The sequence below is a fragment of the Trichoplusia ni genome, chromosome 3, assembly GCF_003590095.1.
Source record: "Trichoplusia ni isolate ovarian cell line Hi5 chromosome 3, tn1, whole genome shotgun sequence".
Taxonomy (NCBI): domain Eukaryota; kingdom Metazoa; phylum Arthropoda; class Insecta; order Lepidoptera; family Noctuidae; genus Trichoplusia; species Trichoplusia ni.
The window spans coordinates 7,739,007-7,758,043 of record NC_039480.1 but is presented as its reverse complement, the minus strand read 5'-3'; the positions used below and the strand labels follow the sequence as shown (position 1 = coordinate 7,758,043).

Below are 19,037 nucleotides of genomic sequence, written 5' to 3'. Positions count from 1 at the left end.
CTGCCAAAGAAATTAAATAGAGTAGATTTTTCAGTTGGACAGACGCGCGATGAACAATGGGTCTCGGGTACAAGGGAAGGACGGACACGACGGGCAGCGCGTCTGCACGCGTAGGGTTGCCAGATAAGCGACAAGTTTTACTCACTAAAATTAGGACTGAGCATTGTCGCATTGTCTGTACGTGTTATGTTACACTCTATTAATCATTATAGATATAGTATTGTTATAACCTTAGTGAGATTTTTGTCTTGTTGTAAAACAGTTTCAAAGCAAATAAAAGTCGAAGAGATTGGAGTTTTCAACTAGAACTGAAGATGGAAAATACCTAAATGAAAAGCATGGAAATTTACCGCGAGTAGGCACGATATCGAACTAACCTACCCCTACAAACCAAACTATACACACGTATAAAACTGTTATAAATGATATTTTGTTCCTCGATTCTAAAGACGTCAGTCTCGATAGTAACGGTCAACGCTAACATTATCACTCAGATTTAAATATATATGGCCATCTGCCCATCAACAGCTCGACGTAGCTCCGCGCTAATTAATCCAATTTATTTCTTTCTTTCTCTTTACTAAAATAAAAGAGAAAATCCTCTAGATAAAAGGTCGCGAATAATGAAGACATGTAATTAAAATTTGATGGTAAAGGAAATTACAGGCATTAAAGATTTTGTAATCTGAATCAACAAAGTGCTTCTAAGAGGTAATTAATCGACTCCTACGCTTAAACCTAGGTTAAGTATAAATAAAAGACGTAATTGGGACTTATTTTCAATCTATAGACTTTGAACTGTGTTGTTTAAAGCAATTTTAACTGTAGAGTAATAAAACCGATTCTGATGTTATTGATGACAGCAGGATAAAATATTATTTTTTCCTATAACGTTGAATAGCTATAAACTAGAGTGAATAGGTAAATAAGTATGAAGTCATTACAGACACAAAGGGGACATGCCAAAAATAGTTTAAGGCAAAGTACTAAATTTTATGGTGATTTATTAGTACTTGCCTTTACCTAACGTTCAACTATTGATGGCGTTCATCTTATGAATGGCGATCTAAATGTTTGTCTTCATATATGGGTAGTTGTGAAACGGTGAAAATAATTAACAAGCCGCTTGGGGCTGATCAACACAAAGACTACTTCCCAAATCAACTTCTTCAGTCTTATTTCATAATAAGAGCTAAGATTATGAGGCGAAGGTTTTCGTCAGCCAATCTTAATCAGTATCGATGACTTCACGACAAATTATATTAATCAGCCCTTTCAGAAACAGCGGATAATTATTTTGTATCTATAAAATACGAATTTCCAGATTATCGCATTCCCGTAGAAACATGGTTTGAAATTGGTTTACAAAAATCTAAAAAGTTAACTGTGAAATTGTTGAAACAGAAACCTAGAAAAAAATTGCGAAATTATATTTCAGCTACACTTCTGAAAAAGCAAATCATAACTGTTCCGTTATAACGTTTTTTGTAGGCGACTGTACAAACTAGACGTCTAGCTTTCACAGTCTGACGCTAAATCTGAAAAGACAGACATTTTGTTGGACCAAACATCTCATGATAATATGAGTGATGAATGATCCACACAGAAAAACACACATTACTCAACGTGGCAATAAGAATACTTACATTTGAAAGAGGATTATTAGATTTTACATTGGAAGATATAAATCCAAGAGAGATTAAAATGCAAACTGTATACTGCAGAATTGTTTTTAGTATAATCAAAAGTACCTTAAACTTATAATATTAGAATCATTGATGTTGAGAAACATAAAACCCGCATATACGATTTTTTATTGCATCAGATGTATTACGGGGTATCAAAGGTTATACGACTGATGTACATTCAAAAACCAGATGCGCTTGAGCAATATTATAATGGGATAGGGAGAAACCAAACGAATCATCGTTCATTACTATTAGAATGCAGTCGAAATTTATCCTGTAATAAAAATGGAGTAATTTGAGATCCGGATTTTCACGGCGGTAATAAGAAGCTGAAACTAGAAATGCGTTCAAGCCACGTAGAAACAAGATAAAGGCGAGTAATAACTCATTGTACGTGTATTTGCGGAAACATTAGGAGAAGTCAGTGTAAAATAGTTCTGGGCGACCCCGTTTACTGGACACGGGAATGCACTGCGCACATGTCCACTAAACAACCATCCATTCTCTACAGTTGTGAGGCACTAGTTATTTCTGACTCCTAAATTTGCAGGTGGAAATCTATTTTTATTGTCGCGGCCGTATCGGAGGCCAATGAGCTGCGACATACCTGGATTATTAGCTGTTTACGATTCATTTATTTAAGAGGAATATTCTGACATATTCAATGTGCCAGGCTAGCGTATTAACATAGTAAAGGCGGTACAGATAGTGACGTTCTACACTACAATTTTCCCGATGTTGCGTGCACAGCGGTGGAATAAAAAATTATGACAGCTGCTGTTTTCCGTAACACAGCGACTGCTACGAATCGGTGCCTCGGTGGCGAGGTTTCAACACGCTGACAGTTTATACACTCCCGGAAAACATCAGCCGTTGAATATTTCGCATTCCTATTTGATATAAAAAACAGATATCCAGCTTAATATCTTCGCATTAGAACAATATTAAATTATGGACAAAATGGTGGGCGGTCTCATAATTACGTTGGAGCAATAAATAAACCACACATTGTTAACAATTTTACGCAGTAACTGGAAATTACAATGTTTTAAATGATGTAGATTTTATTGCCCTGGATATTGTGGCTGGAGCTGCTGGCAAACGAGGCCTGACAGACAACGTTATTGTGACGTCCAATGGACGAAACGGTTTATGGCTTGGCGCATTGAAATTTACCAATATGTCATTCATAGAATTGGGGATTGTCTACGGTCCCTTTTCAGTTTTTGAAGAATTTAGGAAACACTCTGTGATCGAAGTAAGTATTTAAACATCAAGGTCAAAGTTGATAGCCTGTACCTACTAAAATATTAAAATTTCCGACATTCAGTGGAATTTATTTTAAACAAAGAATACAGCTTTTGTGCTTACCTTTACATAATATTTTAAAGAAGAAAAGGTGTGCTGAGTATCTAGCCTCATTACACGCTATATTATTTACTAACAACAGCTAAAAATTAAGAAAAACAGCCTTTAAAGTATAGATTTTAGTATCCCCGTTCTCATGTTGATAGAATCGGCTATCGATTGTTTACTTCACGGAATCCACAAAGATGCAATTTGCGAAAACTAAAAATACACGCGTTGTTGGCTGTATGCTGTGCAATAATGATTTAATTTCCAGGAAGTTTGTCGGCGGGACTCGTGTTGTGCAAGTGAGTTGTAAATCAACATAAATCAGGCTTGTCAAAACGTTCCCGCCTTATTCCGGCGCAGGCGCTCGCAGTGTAAGCAACCTAACTCATGTGGTGTTTGCTTAGCCCCGAGTTATAATCTACGCTTCGACATTAATGCGCTCGCGTATTACATATCTTGTATATTAATTCTCATATTTATGTTCTTTGAGGAAGTCGTATCTTATTTGTTGGCCACAGATTGGCGCTTAGTTTCCTACCTAAATATAACAAGACATTACACATACACAATATACACATGTCTATGGATATGGTATGACAGATTTGCCAATAAATGTGTCGATATAAAATGCATGCTATATTTATTTAGGTGTTACAAGGCCATTGATATATATGTTTAATATAAAGCATATAAACTTAAAACAATAATTCCATTAATCTATTATGTACCTGTCAGTATGTTACGTGCAAAAGGCCCTTTTAAAAAGGAAACAATATTCACCTACTGACCTATATCTATTATCGCAATCACAAAATAATTGAATATAAACACACGACTATAAACTTATTTGATATGCCTTAATTGTACGTTTGTTTTGAAATAGACGTAATATGGAGTGAAACGGGACTAATCCGTGCACTAGTTCCTCGATTTAACCGTGGTTTTGTATCGTATTTATAAAACGATTTATAGGAAAAGCGGGAAATGGAAATGTTTGATAGGAAAATTCATAAAAAACGTATAATGGTTTATTAAACCGTCATAATAACATTTTACTTTGTAGGCCTAACAGAACAGTTTCATTTAGCTTGTATTTTATTGGTAGGGTATAAGAAGCTTATACCAGTTAAGTTGAAAACAGTGTCTTTCATGGGTTTAAGTCTTTTCACAAAAATTCTTGCACATTTTCACGCTGCAATCAGTCTTCGCAGTAATCAAAATGAAACAGACATAGACAATCCGAACCTTAAAATAAGTGTAAGTAGTGTAATAGTATGAATTAAAAATATTTCCATCACACAAATAAAACTGAAGTAAAACATCTGTTCAGTCTAATATATCTCTCTCCAGCTGCAAATATGATCACAATTGTCAAGTGGAACCGTGGAAACGACTTTAAAAATAAAATGTTTTCTTTCGCATTTAATCTGTCTGAAAATTCTTTACCTACAGTAGATTATAAAGTAATTTCGCGAACATTATCATAAAGCTTTTAACGTTGTGTAGGTACTTAGTGAATGTTTAGTCTATTGTTTGAGCGCGGCTGGAGTATCGCTTCTCGCTATTATTTACTGCCGTCAGCCAAACGTGGATGACAGCGGGTTAACACTGACCTGTATTAACATACGCTGGACTAAGTATTCCTAAAATTTTCTTCCTTTGTAACATTGTAATTATTGATTGATTATTCCGTGCGTAATCAGACTAGTGTATTTATTTGCAATTTGAGTGGAAATTTTCTCCCGTTCTTGATAAATATCAGTTCCAAAAGTAATGACCACTGATCTTGGACACCCTATACGCGATTATAGCGATTTGTAAGTATGGATCAAGAAATTGGTAGCGTTACTAGCGTTCGATAGTCCAGCGTATTATAATACCGGTCAGGTTTTTAAAACCACTTTTAATATAAAGGTAAATATTTATTTATGTCTGAGATGTTGTCAAGCGATTATATTACTTTGCAAGACATATAAACTTTGTTTTTCATATTTTTCGTTCCGACGGTCAAACTTCTAATGGTGACATGTTATTTGAAATTAAACCAAATATTTATTGAATTTTAATTTGTTTTCGGGGCATTTGAGTAAAAGGAATTATGTATGATCTATGATTTATTTGAATTAACCTTGGCACAACAACTCTTATCGCTAATGGACGAAGGGCGGAAGGATATCTTATTTATATACAAAAAGTAGGTATACTTAAAATGTAATTAAGTTTAATAAAATATGACTATCTATAACAAAAATATAGAGACTGTATGCCTGCTATAACAGGCACTTTATTAGAAAAAACAAATGCCCATTGACCTTAAAATATTTTTATCAAGAGCAAAGCAAAATTTTATACACTACTTTGAGGTATTTAAAGGTTATTTTAACTGTTTGTGTAGGAAATACAGCATTAAACTGCCAGTGATGAGGGCACCGCTCCTGAAACAAAATTTACTGATGATTGTTTGTAAAATTTTAAACTATATATACACGTGATTATTAATTTTAAGTTCCAGTAACATTATTATTTTCAAAGTTCTTAAATGCACAGTTTTTGAATATGTTCGTGTATGGGTATGTATGTTTAAGTTTCACATATAAGAAAAAAAAATCGCTTGTACTTAGAACTTTAAAAATACTTACAAAGAGCTGTTTATTTTGTTCATCTATACGATTTATAAAACTATAAAATTATTACAACATACCATCTCATGGACGGTTATAGGTTATTAGGATATGAAACGAACATTATTTTCATTATGTTCACATTTTCATATAAAACTTAAAGCTTATTATGTGTTTAATGAGTCATTGTATTTTACACGCACACTATACACCTAATAACAAAGCACATTAAACTAAGAACGTCTGAAGTTCTGAGGAATTCGCACATTATTTATCATATATTAATATTTGAAAAGTATACACATAAGAATAAGGATATATTATAATACTGTATGGCTAGTTATTAAGAGCCGATTACTTTAATTTGTGTTAATCTGAATTAATATAAAGCGTTTTATTAAAATAATAAAATGATTTGATGATGGGACGGTGTTATTGCTCTATGATTTGATAACGTTAACTAGGCTAGAATGAAATAAATAATATTAAACTATCAGTTATGGCTTTGTAAAAAAACAGCGACCTCTACAATATTTTGCTTTAACTTATCTTGCGGGCTTGTCAGTATTTGATTTAAAACTATACTTGCTTAAACGTTGTCGTGTACTGTCGGTAAAACAGTTGCTGAATAATATATATGATTATTTTGATTTTAGAATATCTCTTATCTCTTTTATACGTGTTATGTAACTTACCAGACCACCACAGTCCCTGCCGCCGAGTGCCTGTACACGCTGTACTTTGATATCCTGTATTCTTTACTATGCCTGAAGTTCTTGAGAATGTTTTCAACGCTGGAAGAAGACATAAGAAGTGCCTTTATTGGAGATTCTGTCGCACAATACTCAAGACCCGTCTGAAACATTTTTACATATCTGTTCTTTTAGTATAATATCTATACTAATATATAAAGCTGAAGAGTTTGTTTGTTTGTTTGTTTGAACGCGCTAATCTCAGGAACTACTGGTCCAAATTGAGAAATTATTTTTGTGTTGAATAGACCATTCATCGAGGAAGGCTTTAGGCTATAAACCATCACGCTGCGACTAATAGGAGCGAAGATACAATGGAAAATGTTAAAAAAACAGGGCAGGTATAAATCATAACTTATATCTTCTACCCACGGGGGCGAAGTCGCGGGCAACAGCTAGTATATAATATATCCTGGGACAACTCACACCCGGTTATCTGATCCCAAGCTAAGCAGAGCTTGTGTTATGGTAACCAGACAACTGATAAACTTACTTATATATTTCTAAATACATACATATTATCGCTGAAAATCAGCGCTGTGACTTTTTTTCGCATTAGGTCGCAGCATTATGCTGAGCGAGGGCCGTATTGCGAGATTGTTACGCATACTACCCCCTCATGTTTGATTTTTATATACATATATATATATATTTTTCTTTTTTGTTTTATCTTTTTCTTTATGTTATATTAGTGTGTTGTGTTATGTATGCGTTCAAGTTCGCAATAAAACACTTTTTCTTTCTTTCTTTCTAGATAAATTACACCCAGACACCAGAACAAATGACAGATGACGCTCATCACACAACATTTGTCCTGGGCAGGAATCGAACCCACGACCTCCGGTATAGCAGTCAGGATCACTAACCACTAGACCAACAGGCCTGTCAAGTATCTATGTAGTAGCCTGAGCATGTCTATTCTCTCTGTTACTTTTCGCTTCACGTTGTCAAGGTTTGTGATAATAGGTAGCATCATTAATATAAAATGGACTAAGATTATGAGTTGTCGGGACATGCGGCAACAAGTGTTCCGTAAAAATAAGGTAATGAAAAAACATCGGTTGTTAACAATATGACTATGACTATGATGAATAAAAATCGTTGCTCAACTTAGCTCTTTATTTTAGCCTTTGTTTTTATAGTGGCAACAGAAATACATTATCTGTGGAAATGTCAAATGTCTAGCTAGGCTGGTGTCTGACCGACGGACAGACGGAATTACGCTGTGCCACAGTTTTATCCGATGGTTAAGAAACTATAGGCTAGTTGAAAATTTCAAGGAAAACTTTGAGTGGAAAGATAATATACGCATAAAACAGTTGACAATAGTCAAAATACATTATTTTACAGCATTTGTTCCACAAGCGTCAAATATACATTCGACATTGTTCAACAGACAATGTATTAGAAACTGTTACCATACAACATTTATGTGTGTACGTTTGCTTCGTTAATTTATATACAGATTGCTGCAAGCTATTTATAGAGAAAGACGGCCGGGTAGTCTAATCTGGGTTTAACGAGAACTAAATGTCCCATTATAAATTAAATGCTTTTATTTGCGTGTATTAATTATTTAACCATATTGGGGTAGGATTTTTTAGTAAAGTGGGTATTTTTAGTACTAAATAATTGTTATCTGTTGCTCTTGTCTTTGAATACTTACGTTTGGTGTGTAACAGCGGCAACGAGGGCAGTTCGTCGTCCGTGAGGCTTCACATCTATATTACCGAAGCCCGCGAGCGCCGAAGCCACCTAGCATACATTAAAGAATCTAAATCAAAACCCCATCCATCTGTCCCGCTATGAAATATAGCGACGAGCGGCACTCGTTCTACGATGATCTTATTTATATCTCAACCTTAAATCAACCTTGACAGTGGCATGAAAAAGAGATTTTGTACATTAGAGAAATCAAACACCGACCGCACCGGTTAAAAAACGGCAGGCGGTACAAAAATAAAGATTTTCGCCTGTGACACTTGGGCATTATCAATCTGTTTTAACTAGCAACGGGAAATATGTGTACGGCGGGGGAGGTATGCGTGTGGGTGCGTGCGCGTGTGTGCGTACCCCTGGCGCCGCGCCAGCCGCCGTGTCGCGCACGCACACACGCGCGCGCCGGGCCCAGATCCCGCGCTCCTCCTCGACGTGACAATTATTACTACCATAACCGTTTCTTAGCGAACACCCGCTAAATCTGGCTCCGAGGATACAGACGCAGATGAACCCGACACGATGTTTACGATCCGAACAAAAATAGCATTGTTTAACACCGGTTATGCAATTCCTTTTGAGCTCTGCCAGATCACGAACGTATCGAACGTTATTATCATAATCACGTTTGGAGCTTAAATAATGTTTTGTAAATACATGCGATTGAATTGTTTTGTTAGTCATTTATTGTGCATTGACCTTAGTATTCGAAATAACGGTAGAGTTAGTTTACATGTTTAACACTAGCCACTATTTGTAGTAATGTCTAGTATAATAATTAAGTGTAGTTCTACGAGAATGCATTCCTTAACATTCGCCTGCCGCGTCGGTCGTCGTATGCTGAATGCTCGGCGCGATAGCGAAGCATTGTATTTATACCGGGTGTATATTTGGATTTATTTGAACACAGTGCAGATAGTAGATAGTGCTGAAATACATAATAAATTTAACGCCTCTACGATCTTATAATAATAAATACGGCGTGCATACACTAATGCAAAATCAACGAAAATAGTGTATCTTCATATTGAACGGAGTGTTCACGTGATGACTATGTACAATGTACGAAATTGTCAGGTGTTATTATATTGATATATTGGTACTAACCCATAAGTACTAAATTATGGGCAGATGATCCCGATGTGAATGGGAAACTTTCATGGCAATGGCAGATTGTTAGCTATTATCTATAAGTGGGGCAAATACTTATGCAACTCCCAATAAGTTTACTTTAACTTAACAAAACTACAAATGGAAGTGTCAAAGGAAAAAAGGATTCAACATAGTCTTACTTAGTAGTCACTGAAATTATTGTTTTTATGATCATATTTGCCAGCAAGTGTTCCGCGACACGCATTAAAAATAATAAGTATGTACAAGAAGGTTTCAAAAAAAGCGCTAACAAAGCGTCCGCATACGAAGATCAACGTTTTTAGTCTTCAATATGAAATCCCTACATTTAAAGACCGATTAAATGTAAAATGATTATTCTTCAACATAATTAAACTTATTACATTAATTTCTGTGACATTAGTACCTGTCCAATGTTGATGGTCCGCTGCGCAAGCGCCTTGACGTGCAGCAACGGCGGCCGATGCCGCGGCGGATCGTTTTCCGCGAAACTCTGAAATAACAAAAATGATAGATGTATTTTTAAAACATAAAAAATGTGTAATAATTTTCAAACGTAATATACGATGTAGCTTTGACTTATGTTGTTTGTAACGTAAAGTTCACAGCCAGACATATAAACCGGGCGAAGTTCTTTTTGTACTGTGCCTAAGACTTTTTAGAGTTCCGTAACAAAGGGGTAAAACGGAACCCCATTACTGAGGCTCCGTTATCGATCCATCCGTTCCACACCAGGCTGTATCTAATGAATTATAATGGCAAGACATTTAAAATTTTTGGACATTGATGAAGCATTTCTGCTGCCGCTATAACAACAAATACTAAAAACTTTGAGGTTAAGCAACTGGCATTAATTTGTTGATGGGTGACAAATAAATTAGGGCATTTGTTTATCTTTCACAATTTGTACGGAACCCTTATTTTCGCACATCACCGGTTTTTTGCACTGGATAGTAAATCTATCAGCTAAGAAGTGAATCATGACAACTGAATGATGACTTCAAGAAAAACTAATATGTTACTCATGTTTTGCTGTTGTTTATTAGTTATTATTTTCAAAACAAAATAATTTTGTTTCACATTTTTATAATTTTTGAGATAGAGGGTATGCGGTTTTATAGTCAAGAGCTTTTTGTGGCTGCTAGCAAAAAATAACGCAATACAGAGACAAAATAAAATTTACTTAAACAATCAAGAAATTTAACCAAATCTTTAGTGATTATTCAATAAAAAAAAACTCTTAAATGCGCGGGGATTAAATCAGCGACAGGTCGCACGGTGCCATGGTGACCTTTACCACTCGAAATTATAGACAAAATACGTCTGCCAAAACAGGACTAAACTCAATACCAATAATAATATACTTCAAAATAATAATGAATGTAGGGAGTTCGTGAACATGTAATCATAAATCATGCAGTCGTCAGAACCGTGCTAACAGTTATACGAGCGTTATAATGTGCGATTATCATGTTCAGCGAAATTAAAATGAACGTTACATTATTTTATTCGTTCGTATTAATGCAAACATTGAGTGGGAGGGGGGTAAATGAAGGCAGACTTAGGTGATTGCATATAAGCATAGTGTAGACAGAGCATTATACTTATTTTGATTTTAAATGCAAATATAAAATGTTATGTTTAAGAGAGAGGTCGATACCGTGGGTTTATAAGAACTGTGGCTGTTCATTCTGATGAAAAACATAGTTAACAATTTATTTTTTATTTTTTTGTTGGGTGGTCCTAACATTAATAGATGATATTTTTTTTCGCAGACTACCCAAAAGAGGAAAGTTATGTTTTCAGAGTTCGCGTTCGGACGCATGACTACATTAAGGAGTATACAGTATCCGTAGGTCATATCATCACATGACATCCTGAGTAATCAATTCAGCCTATCGAGATCCAATGGTGGACATAGACCTCTTCCAAGTTAAGCCACATCACACGGCCCTCCGTCTTCCGCAACCAGTCCGAACCAGAACTTTAAGGTCATCGGTCCATCAGGCTGGGGGACGTCCTACACTGCCGATTCGTGGTCTCCACTCTAGGACTCGTCTGCTCCAAAAGCCATCGGTCCTTCGACAGACACAGCTAGCCCACTGCCATTTCAGTTTGCTACTCTTCAAGCTTTGTCGGTCACTCCAGTTCTTCTCTGGATAATCTCATTTCTGATTTTATCCTTCAAAAATCTCCGATATTGAGTAAAACGGATGTAAAATTACAGACAGATAGTACAATGTTGTATTTCTAAATACTCCACTGACAAATGTACTATCAGCTTTATGATTGCCAAATGCGAGAGACGCAAATCATAAAATATTAAACGAACCTGATGATTAACAGAACATTAGTGTAAAATACAACTAGTATAGGATAAAAATATCACAGTGACGGACGTAGGATTCCATCACAATTGTACAAACGTTCGGGATCTATCGTCGAGTGATTTCATCAGGCCCGAAGCGGATCGTGGAGCTAACCCAAATGTCGTCGACAAATGAGTAAAGGAGGCGATTAAACGAGACGAGAAATATAGAGCGAGTTGGTATACATTGCTGAGCTAAGCCGCTTTGGTGTCTAATGTGATTAAAAATTGCCGGCAATGTATCGTACACCGTACCTTATTTCTCGCCGTATCCAAATGAGCCTTTACTCTTTATCATTGCGAATTATTCGAACTGCGATGATAGAAGGAAGGTCAAGGTTTGCCCATTATTTATAGGCAATGGGAAGATGTTTGGCGATTGCTTTGTAGCTGTTTGGTGTTTAGCTTTATACATAATTGGGTTTACATCGCGATTTTTTGTTGATAAATATTTTTTAGTTATTTGAGTAATAGTAGATAGTAGAAGATTAAAAATATGAAATAAACTTTTGACTGTTTAAAAACCAATTTAAAATTGTATTATGTTAAAAAGCGACGGTTTAAAAAATATTTGAATACAAGCTAATGGTTGACAAATTTTTAGAGAACAATTATCAAGTCCTGTTTTTTTTTTCAAATTCTTATTTGAGTAGACATATTAAGACGCAAGCTTATAACACATAATTTTATCACCTGAAAACACAAATACTTCAGAACACACAGATTGTTATCATACGACGTGTAAATCATTATAAAACGGCACCGCTTGCAGCATTTGTGTGGTTTTGCAGAAATACTTAAGAAACTCAAAATTCTTATTGCCCTTTAATTTTAATAACGGCCATAAAACCAAGACATGAAAGTATTATTGACCCTATGACCATAAGCCATATTTTCCATCCTAGGTTTACGTAATTCTGTTACATCTATGGCGATCATGTCTGCTCTTTCATAGAGAATGGATAAATAGACGTTCCAGTGTTTGAAAATAAGAGGTGATAGTAACATCAAGTAATTTGTATGCATGTAACACTACAAGAAGTTGGGTGGAGCGGTTGAATGTTCTGCATAATTACCTAACGCATTCCCTAAAACCGTCCATACGTATAAATCTATCAAAACCAATACCACGAAGCCATGAAAATAAAGGGCTGAATTCAATTTCGCCTAATATTATTGCCGATTTGCTGCCAATTATTGCCATATAATGTCTAAAATGGTCCTCTTTAGTGGTGATATTATTGAAGTTATGAGCTGAAACAGTAATGACCATACAATGGGCCAAGACTCGACGTACACTCCACTGTTTGATTTATATACAAGCGTCAGCCATGTTCTAAGTCATTTATCAGTGTACGTCAAAATTTCTCATGACGGCGGCCATCTTTATTTTCGTCTTGTCGGATACAGGGAAGAGTCTGTTCTGAGCTAGTTAAAACATCCCGTATGTAATGATGAAGACCATATATTAGCGTAGAATGTGAACTAGTTTATATACGAGTAATAATCAATCAATGTAAGTACGTAATTCCTTCTTTGTTCATCTGTATTAGTAGGAGGTTGGAAATAAACAAGTTAAATGGTTCCACTAAAGAGAATAAATAATTTGGCCTGTCTGTTTTAAAGGTAACACCGCAGAATCGATCCCGAATACAGAATTCAGATAGACGTGACGTTGGCTTAGCCCAAGAATTGACATAAATTACCTTTGGTAACGACCCGCGAGCTTAGCCAAGTACGTACTCTATATTGTCTACTGTTATAGCCTAGTGGTACGACCGCAGCGCAAGGCTGCCAAGTTAAACGTCTCGAATTTTATCACCCATTGTTAGAATTATGCGTTTCACGGATAAAAATCACAGCTTCCGTGTTTCGTAAAACATGTGAAAATGAGGGGTTGCGCTTGAGCTTTCCCCGTTCAAGTCGGATTGCAATCGAGCTATGAGAGTAAGGGAACAGAGAGCGTACCCTTGCTCGCGCACATGCGTATGCTCTATATGTCTGGTGTCTTACGATATAAGCTGTCGTAAAATTTCGAGTCAAAATAAGTTAACATGATATTGTCACAAATCAGAACATAATCATAATGAAATCTGTCTCACCATATAAGTAATAGCGCCTCGTATGACGTTGATCTTGTTACAGTATGGCGCTAAGGCTGTCAGCGTCTCAGTGGGCCCGACGGTTGTGTAGCTGCCGCGGTTCTCGCTGGCGATCCAGTGCCCCAGCCGGACGAAGCAGTACCCTGGATGAATGATGACAATTTCAATGCAACTAGCCATATTTGCATGTGTGCTTTTTAAGTGTGATGATATTTTAAATATGACAAATTCGTTTTAGAATATGTTTATAAGGCAGACACGCTATACCTTTATTGACGGGTATTGGGCGTTAAAGTGAAATTAACAGATAGTCAGACGTTTTTCAACGCGACGTGGACGTATGCGATTAGGGTATAACTTTTGGCTCTGTTGAAAAGCTCAAGATAATTTTGGACGGTAAAACCTTATGTCTATAGTATTTTTGTAAATATTTCCAAGGTCCGAAGAAAACGATGGTAAATTTAATAAAATATAATATTTAAGAGCACCTGGATCTAACTTCAAACGTTTCAAAAGTTCTAAAGCATTTTAACAATTCCACCTTTGACCTAATCTGGTTGTGTGTCTAGTACCTGAACAATACGAATCCCATCCCGCCTCATGGTAGGTCTGATTGTCTTTGAATTCTCGGCTCAGCTTTATATGATTGACTCCTTTCCGTAACTGCTTACATTTGCCTTCCGAGAAAAATTCATACAAACTGCAATAGATAACAAAACATATCGTGAGCACTACTAAACTTCTAGTTTATTTTTCCATGAGTGAATCGTAAGTGTAGTATGTAGAAAATGTGTAAAAACAATTTCAAAATTTGTTCTACGTGATGGACGGACCAAATTGTCTGTCGTAGAGGGTCCTTGAAATGATGGCAGCAGGATGACCCCTTATCCACCGGGATTGTCCATAAGGGTTGTCCAGGGGTCCGCGACTCAGGGATAGGGGGCGGTCATTAAAAGTCTGACATTACCGAAAAACTAGGATGTCGGCTAATAGAGAAAAGTGGCGCGCTATCTTAAAACCATCATGATCGCTCGGACATTAACGTAACCAACTAAGGGTACACTTCAAGTTAAGCTTCCAGACAAACTGCAAGCTATTACCGGCAAGGCTACTTCAGCCGTCGCCACCTGTCGACGACAGTCGTTAACGCGTCGGCGGCAGGAGTCATTACGTCGACGGCTCGATCGATATTGCAGTAGCGGCCATAACGAATAACTTACAAAACGCCTAAATATTAGCTCTTACATTGAACAAATACGCAACATTCAGAACATCAATCATTCAGGCGCTGCAAATCTGTTCGTTCCCTTAATTACACTCATAACTTTTATCTAATAGTTTTGTTTGTTTGTCTGCACATTTAACAGCTTTTAACAAGTTCTAATTTTCAATGTATACCCAATATTTTCACGAGAGTCGTTTAATCTTGCGATGTTTATTTTCAAAAACAATTCATTGGCTTTAAAATTATAATGATATAAGTAAACGAGTGTTATGTAAACGCTGTTAATATTTATGAATGAACTTGTGTAAAAAATACTTTGATGCGATTAATCAGGGCATAGAAAAATAAGCGAGAAGTATTTACATAATTAGTGCGGTACTCACTCTTGTAAGTTGTTCGACTTCCAAACTTCACGGTAACTGAGTTTTCTAGACATCTCGTAGGATATGTATTTGGTGTCAAATAGGAAGGGAAACGTTTTGTGAATGTTTTGCTTGAACTTTGTGTATTCTTGTGGTAGTGGTCCGATAAACTGATTGTGTAGTAGTATGGTGTCAAGGAATATATTGTGGCCAACAATTGGCTTCTTCGAAGTTTCAAGCAATGCTATCACTTGTGAGAATCCTAGGAGATGTTTCATTAGATTTTCTTGTAGTTGTGATTCTGGAGCGTTGTTTGCGCCTGCGACTGATTCATGTCTGTACACAAGCACCTGAAACAAACGACTTGGTATTAGATAACATAAAAATGGGTGTATTTCTTTCCTTTTTCGTAACCCGAAGTCTTTATTCTTTCATAGTGTATTTCGCACAGAAATACATTAATACTTTGGCCGCATGAGCGCGCTCTGCTGACTTGACTAGTTGGGTGTTTGTGGTTTGATTGTAGGATCCCCTACGGGAGCAAACAGTGAGTGGCCTTTACCGAAGCGCGTTTTACATCCGCTTCCAAAACGCTAAAGGCAGTCGCCAACCTCTTTTTTGCCTAAGGTTGCCCCGTGGTTATTAAGATTGTTCAAACTTTATACCCCGAGGAGGTGGATGCCAATTAGGGCAATATCTAAGATATTGTCGATACGACTTTTCGGTTTTGAAATTTAGTCGGTTGGTCGTGCCGGTTTATTAACTTTGTTTTCCTTTGGTGCTTGTAGCAAGAGATAATTAATTTGTTACTAAAATGTGAATTCGAGAGGATCGCTTTCACTTGGATGTCCAACGGTTAAATAATAATAATTGCCCTAGGCTTAGATGAACGTGTCATTATTAATTTATTTATTACAACGATTTTGGCCTTAAATTGAAATATATAAGGAAACCTGAACCAAATCAAAACCTGATCCAAACCTGAGTTGGTCTCCACAAGCAAAAATTTAGCCTTGCTGCCACTTTAGAGACAAATGAATAAAAGTTAAAACAGTGCTACGATCTACACTAGCGAATTACCTTCTTACTATTACCTAAACTATCCGTAGTGAGGACCTTCGGGAACCGCGACCTGATCTCCATGTGAGTGAGGTATCGCAGGACAGGGCTCTCCACGTCCAAGTATATTGTGTCTTCCTCATTTTGTATCAGCCATCTGTAATATGATTTATTGTTTGTGAATGTAGTGTTTAGAGGAAACGAAAATAATTTTGTATAAACATGATATAAGTTTTAAAGTGGATAACACTTTCAGAGTGGTTGATAATGGTCTTCAAAATCCTTAGAAGAAGGTCAAATGTTACATACAGCTTATGACCCCATGTGATAGTTGTACTGTCGCTGGCAACTTAAAGCACTATAATTCATTTTATTTTTTGAAGATGGCTCCTTGTCTAAAGATGGCACATTTTGTCGCGGGTGCTGTACATGCGCAACAGACCCCTCAAAAAAATGTGTTTACGGATCTCACAAATCCTTGTCGTTCGCAGGAATCGGACCCACGACACGTCGTGCACATTCAGCGTGGAGTCCTTTACCATGAAGCTTAATAATATATAATTCTTAGAGTTAATTTTGTAATCGACTAGTAACTTAAAAACGAAAAGTTGAATAATTGATGTATATGGAATGAAAGACTAGGTATTTCAATTAATAAAGTTTCGTTATAACTAAGGGCAACTTAACAGGAAAATAATAAAATAGTTTTACTTATAATGTCAACCTCATGTTAATTTGCAGGTCTTACTTAGAAACTTGAGAGCAGTACTGTTGCAGCTGTCTTTCCTCATCCATTGATAATGTTCTTGCATGATCTTTGAGTAATAGGCCATTTTCAAGATATGTTTGGACTTTGACTGCTTCTACTTTACTTAGATAAGGAAGCCCTTCATAAGTAAACTGAAATGTAGTGCAGATAAAAATATTATAATAGTAACGGAAACACAAGGTGTAGGAGTAACATGAGATTGGAAATTCATCCTCCATTTCAGCAATGGTATAGCTGTTTTATATGACTTTGTCAGATGCTCAAACATACAAACAAATAATAGAGAAAAAATTGGTTATCAACAAAATTTGGCTTACTATGCAAAATATTCATCAATAACTAGAAAACAAACTGTGAGAATAGATCACTGCTTTATTACAAAATGTTGTAGGTATATACCCATGCACAGAAGCAGTATTTAAAACTTCAATTTATATTGGCTTGGTACTCTGGAACCTATGCTAGAGCCAATTTATATTGTGGCATGATTTGGGGACACACTTGATCAAGCACTGAAAATGCTTATACTGGATCTCTACTCATTCTTACTTATGTAAAAAAAAAGAAAGCAAACCGTTTTTTTTGGCCTTAGCCTGCTTGCATTGTTAACATACAGTATTAATGTGATAACAATTCTCACCTTATTAAAATCAAACTTATGCTGGCAGAGAAAGTTAAGTGTAGAGGCTTGGAATATAAATGACTGATCAATATCTGCAACTACTTGTGGACACAGATGGAATGTGTATCCGGTGGCTGTGTATGAGTCCGTGTCTCTATCATACTCGAACATGGTGAGGCCGACTTGTGTCATTATCATGTTGCTCACTTCGTTCTTGATTTTATTGTATCTGTCTTCACTTGTGTCAAATAATCTGAAAATGGAAAGTATATCCCTTAATACAATGAAGTCATGGTCATAGTAATCCAATAAAAAGAGGCTAACAACCAAAATATAATAAAACAGACACGACTTTTATATGTACATTTTGAAGAGCAAAGTAAGTGTTGAATTCAGTTATTTAACCTAGTCCAAAACTTTTTCTTTTCAAATTCATTTATTTAGATCATCCATTCTATGCTGTATAAAATTTGTCTACATATTAATTTTGCAAAAACTAATACTACTACTAATCTAATATTTATTAATCTGTTAGGGAATACTCTCCAGAAAAAAAAAATTGAATTGAATGAATTGAATACAATAGTTATTAGCTTGATATGTGTTCATGTATTTAAAACTCCTTGTTTCAGAAATATTTAAGTAAAGGTTAGTAGTAATAGCTACAGATTTAAATTTGTTCATTATACCTGTGTTTAAAGCACTCTCCAGTGAGAAGGGCAGTAAATTCAGCGTCAAAACCAACAAAACAACATTTTGATAAATCTCGTTTTACATTTTCCAATTCTTCAATAAAGTTTTTTCTTGTAACTTCCATTTTGATTTGACAATTAGTATTCAACTACCTAAAATATATACATCGAATGTACGTAAATGTTAAGATTTTCCACACTTGCGGCAAAAAATTGTCACATGGGAAAACAGAAATCTGTGTGAAAATAAACAACTGTCACTTGTGTTTGTTAAATGTCAATGTCAGTGTCCAGTCACCGTCAATTTATTTGACTTCCAGTCTTTTCAGACTTAAGCAGCGTTTGTCTAAATGAAAGAAGCGAAGAAGAGTAATGAAAGAGATTTACGTGAATAAACTGTTCCGCCAAGTAATTTGTCACAAATAATCACAATTGTTTTGCACTTCAAAAGCTATTTTATTATATACTCATTTAACATAGGATGCATTTAACATACTTATTTTCATCAAGCTATTTTTTTACTGCAATACAGGCAGACATTTAAGGGCGTGCGAACGTTTGTAGTAAATTAACA

General features: G+C 35.8%; 1 protein-coding gene across 2 annotated transcripts; it reads right to left on the bottom strand.

Moving 5' to 3' along the window:
• Window positions 1-5,145: 5,145 nt before the first annotated feature.
• Window positions 5,146-19,009, bottom strand: LOC113491723 (pre-piRNA 3'-exonuclease trimmer-like). 2 transcript variants are annotated; one of them, XM_026868853.1, is made up of 11 exons: window positions 18,461-19,005; window positions 17,790-18,024; window positions 17,129-17,280; window positions 16,402-16,537; window positions 15,343-15,671; window positions 14,307-14,434; window positions 13,735-13,877; window positions 9,671-9,757; window positions 8,084-8,172; window positions 6,361-6,459; window positions 5,146-5,479 (listed from the first exon to the last, which is right to left on the bottom strand). In XM_026868853.1, the coding sequence occupies exons 1-11, from the start codon at window positions 18,586-18,588 to the stop codon at window positions 5,419-5,421; spliced, it is 1,587 nt and encodes a 528-aa protein (XP_026724654.1). In that variant the 5' UTR covers window positions 18,589-19,005; the 3' UTR covers window positions 5,146-5,418. The 2 variants fall into 2 exon arrangements, with proteins under 2 accessions (XP_026724654.1, XP_026724655.1); XM_026868854.1 differs by lacking the exon at window positions 5,146-5,479 and having other exon boundaries at window positions 6,457-6,521; window positions 18,461-19,009.
• Between the last annotated feature and the right edge of the window lie 28 nt (window positions 19,010-19,037).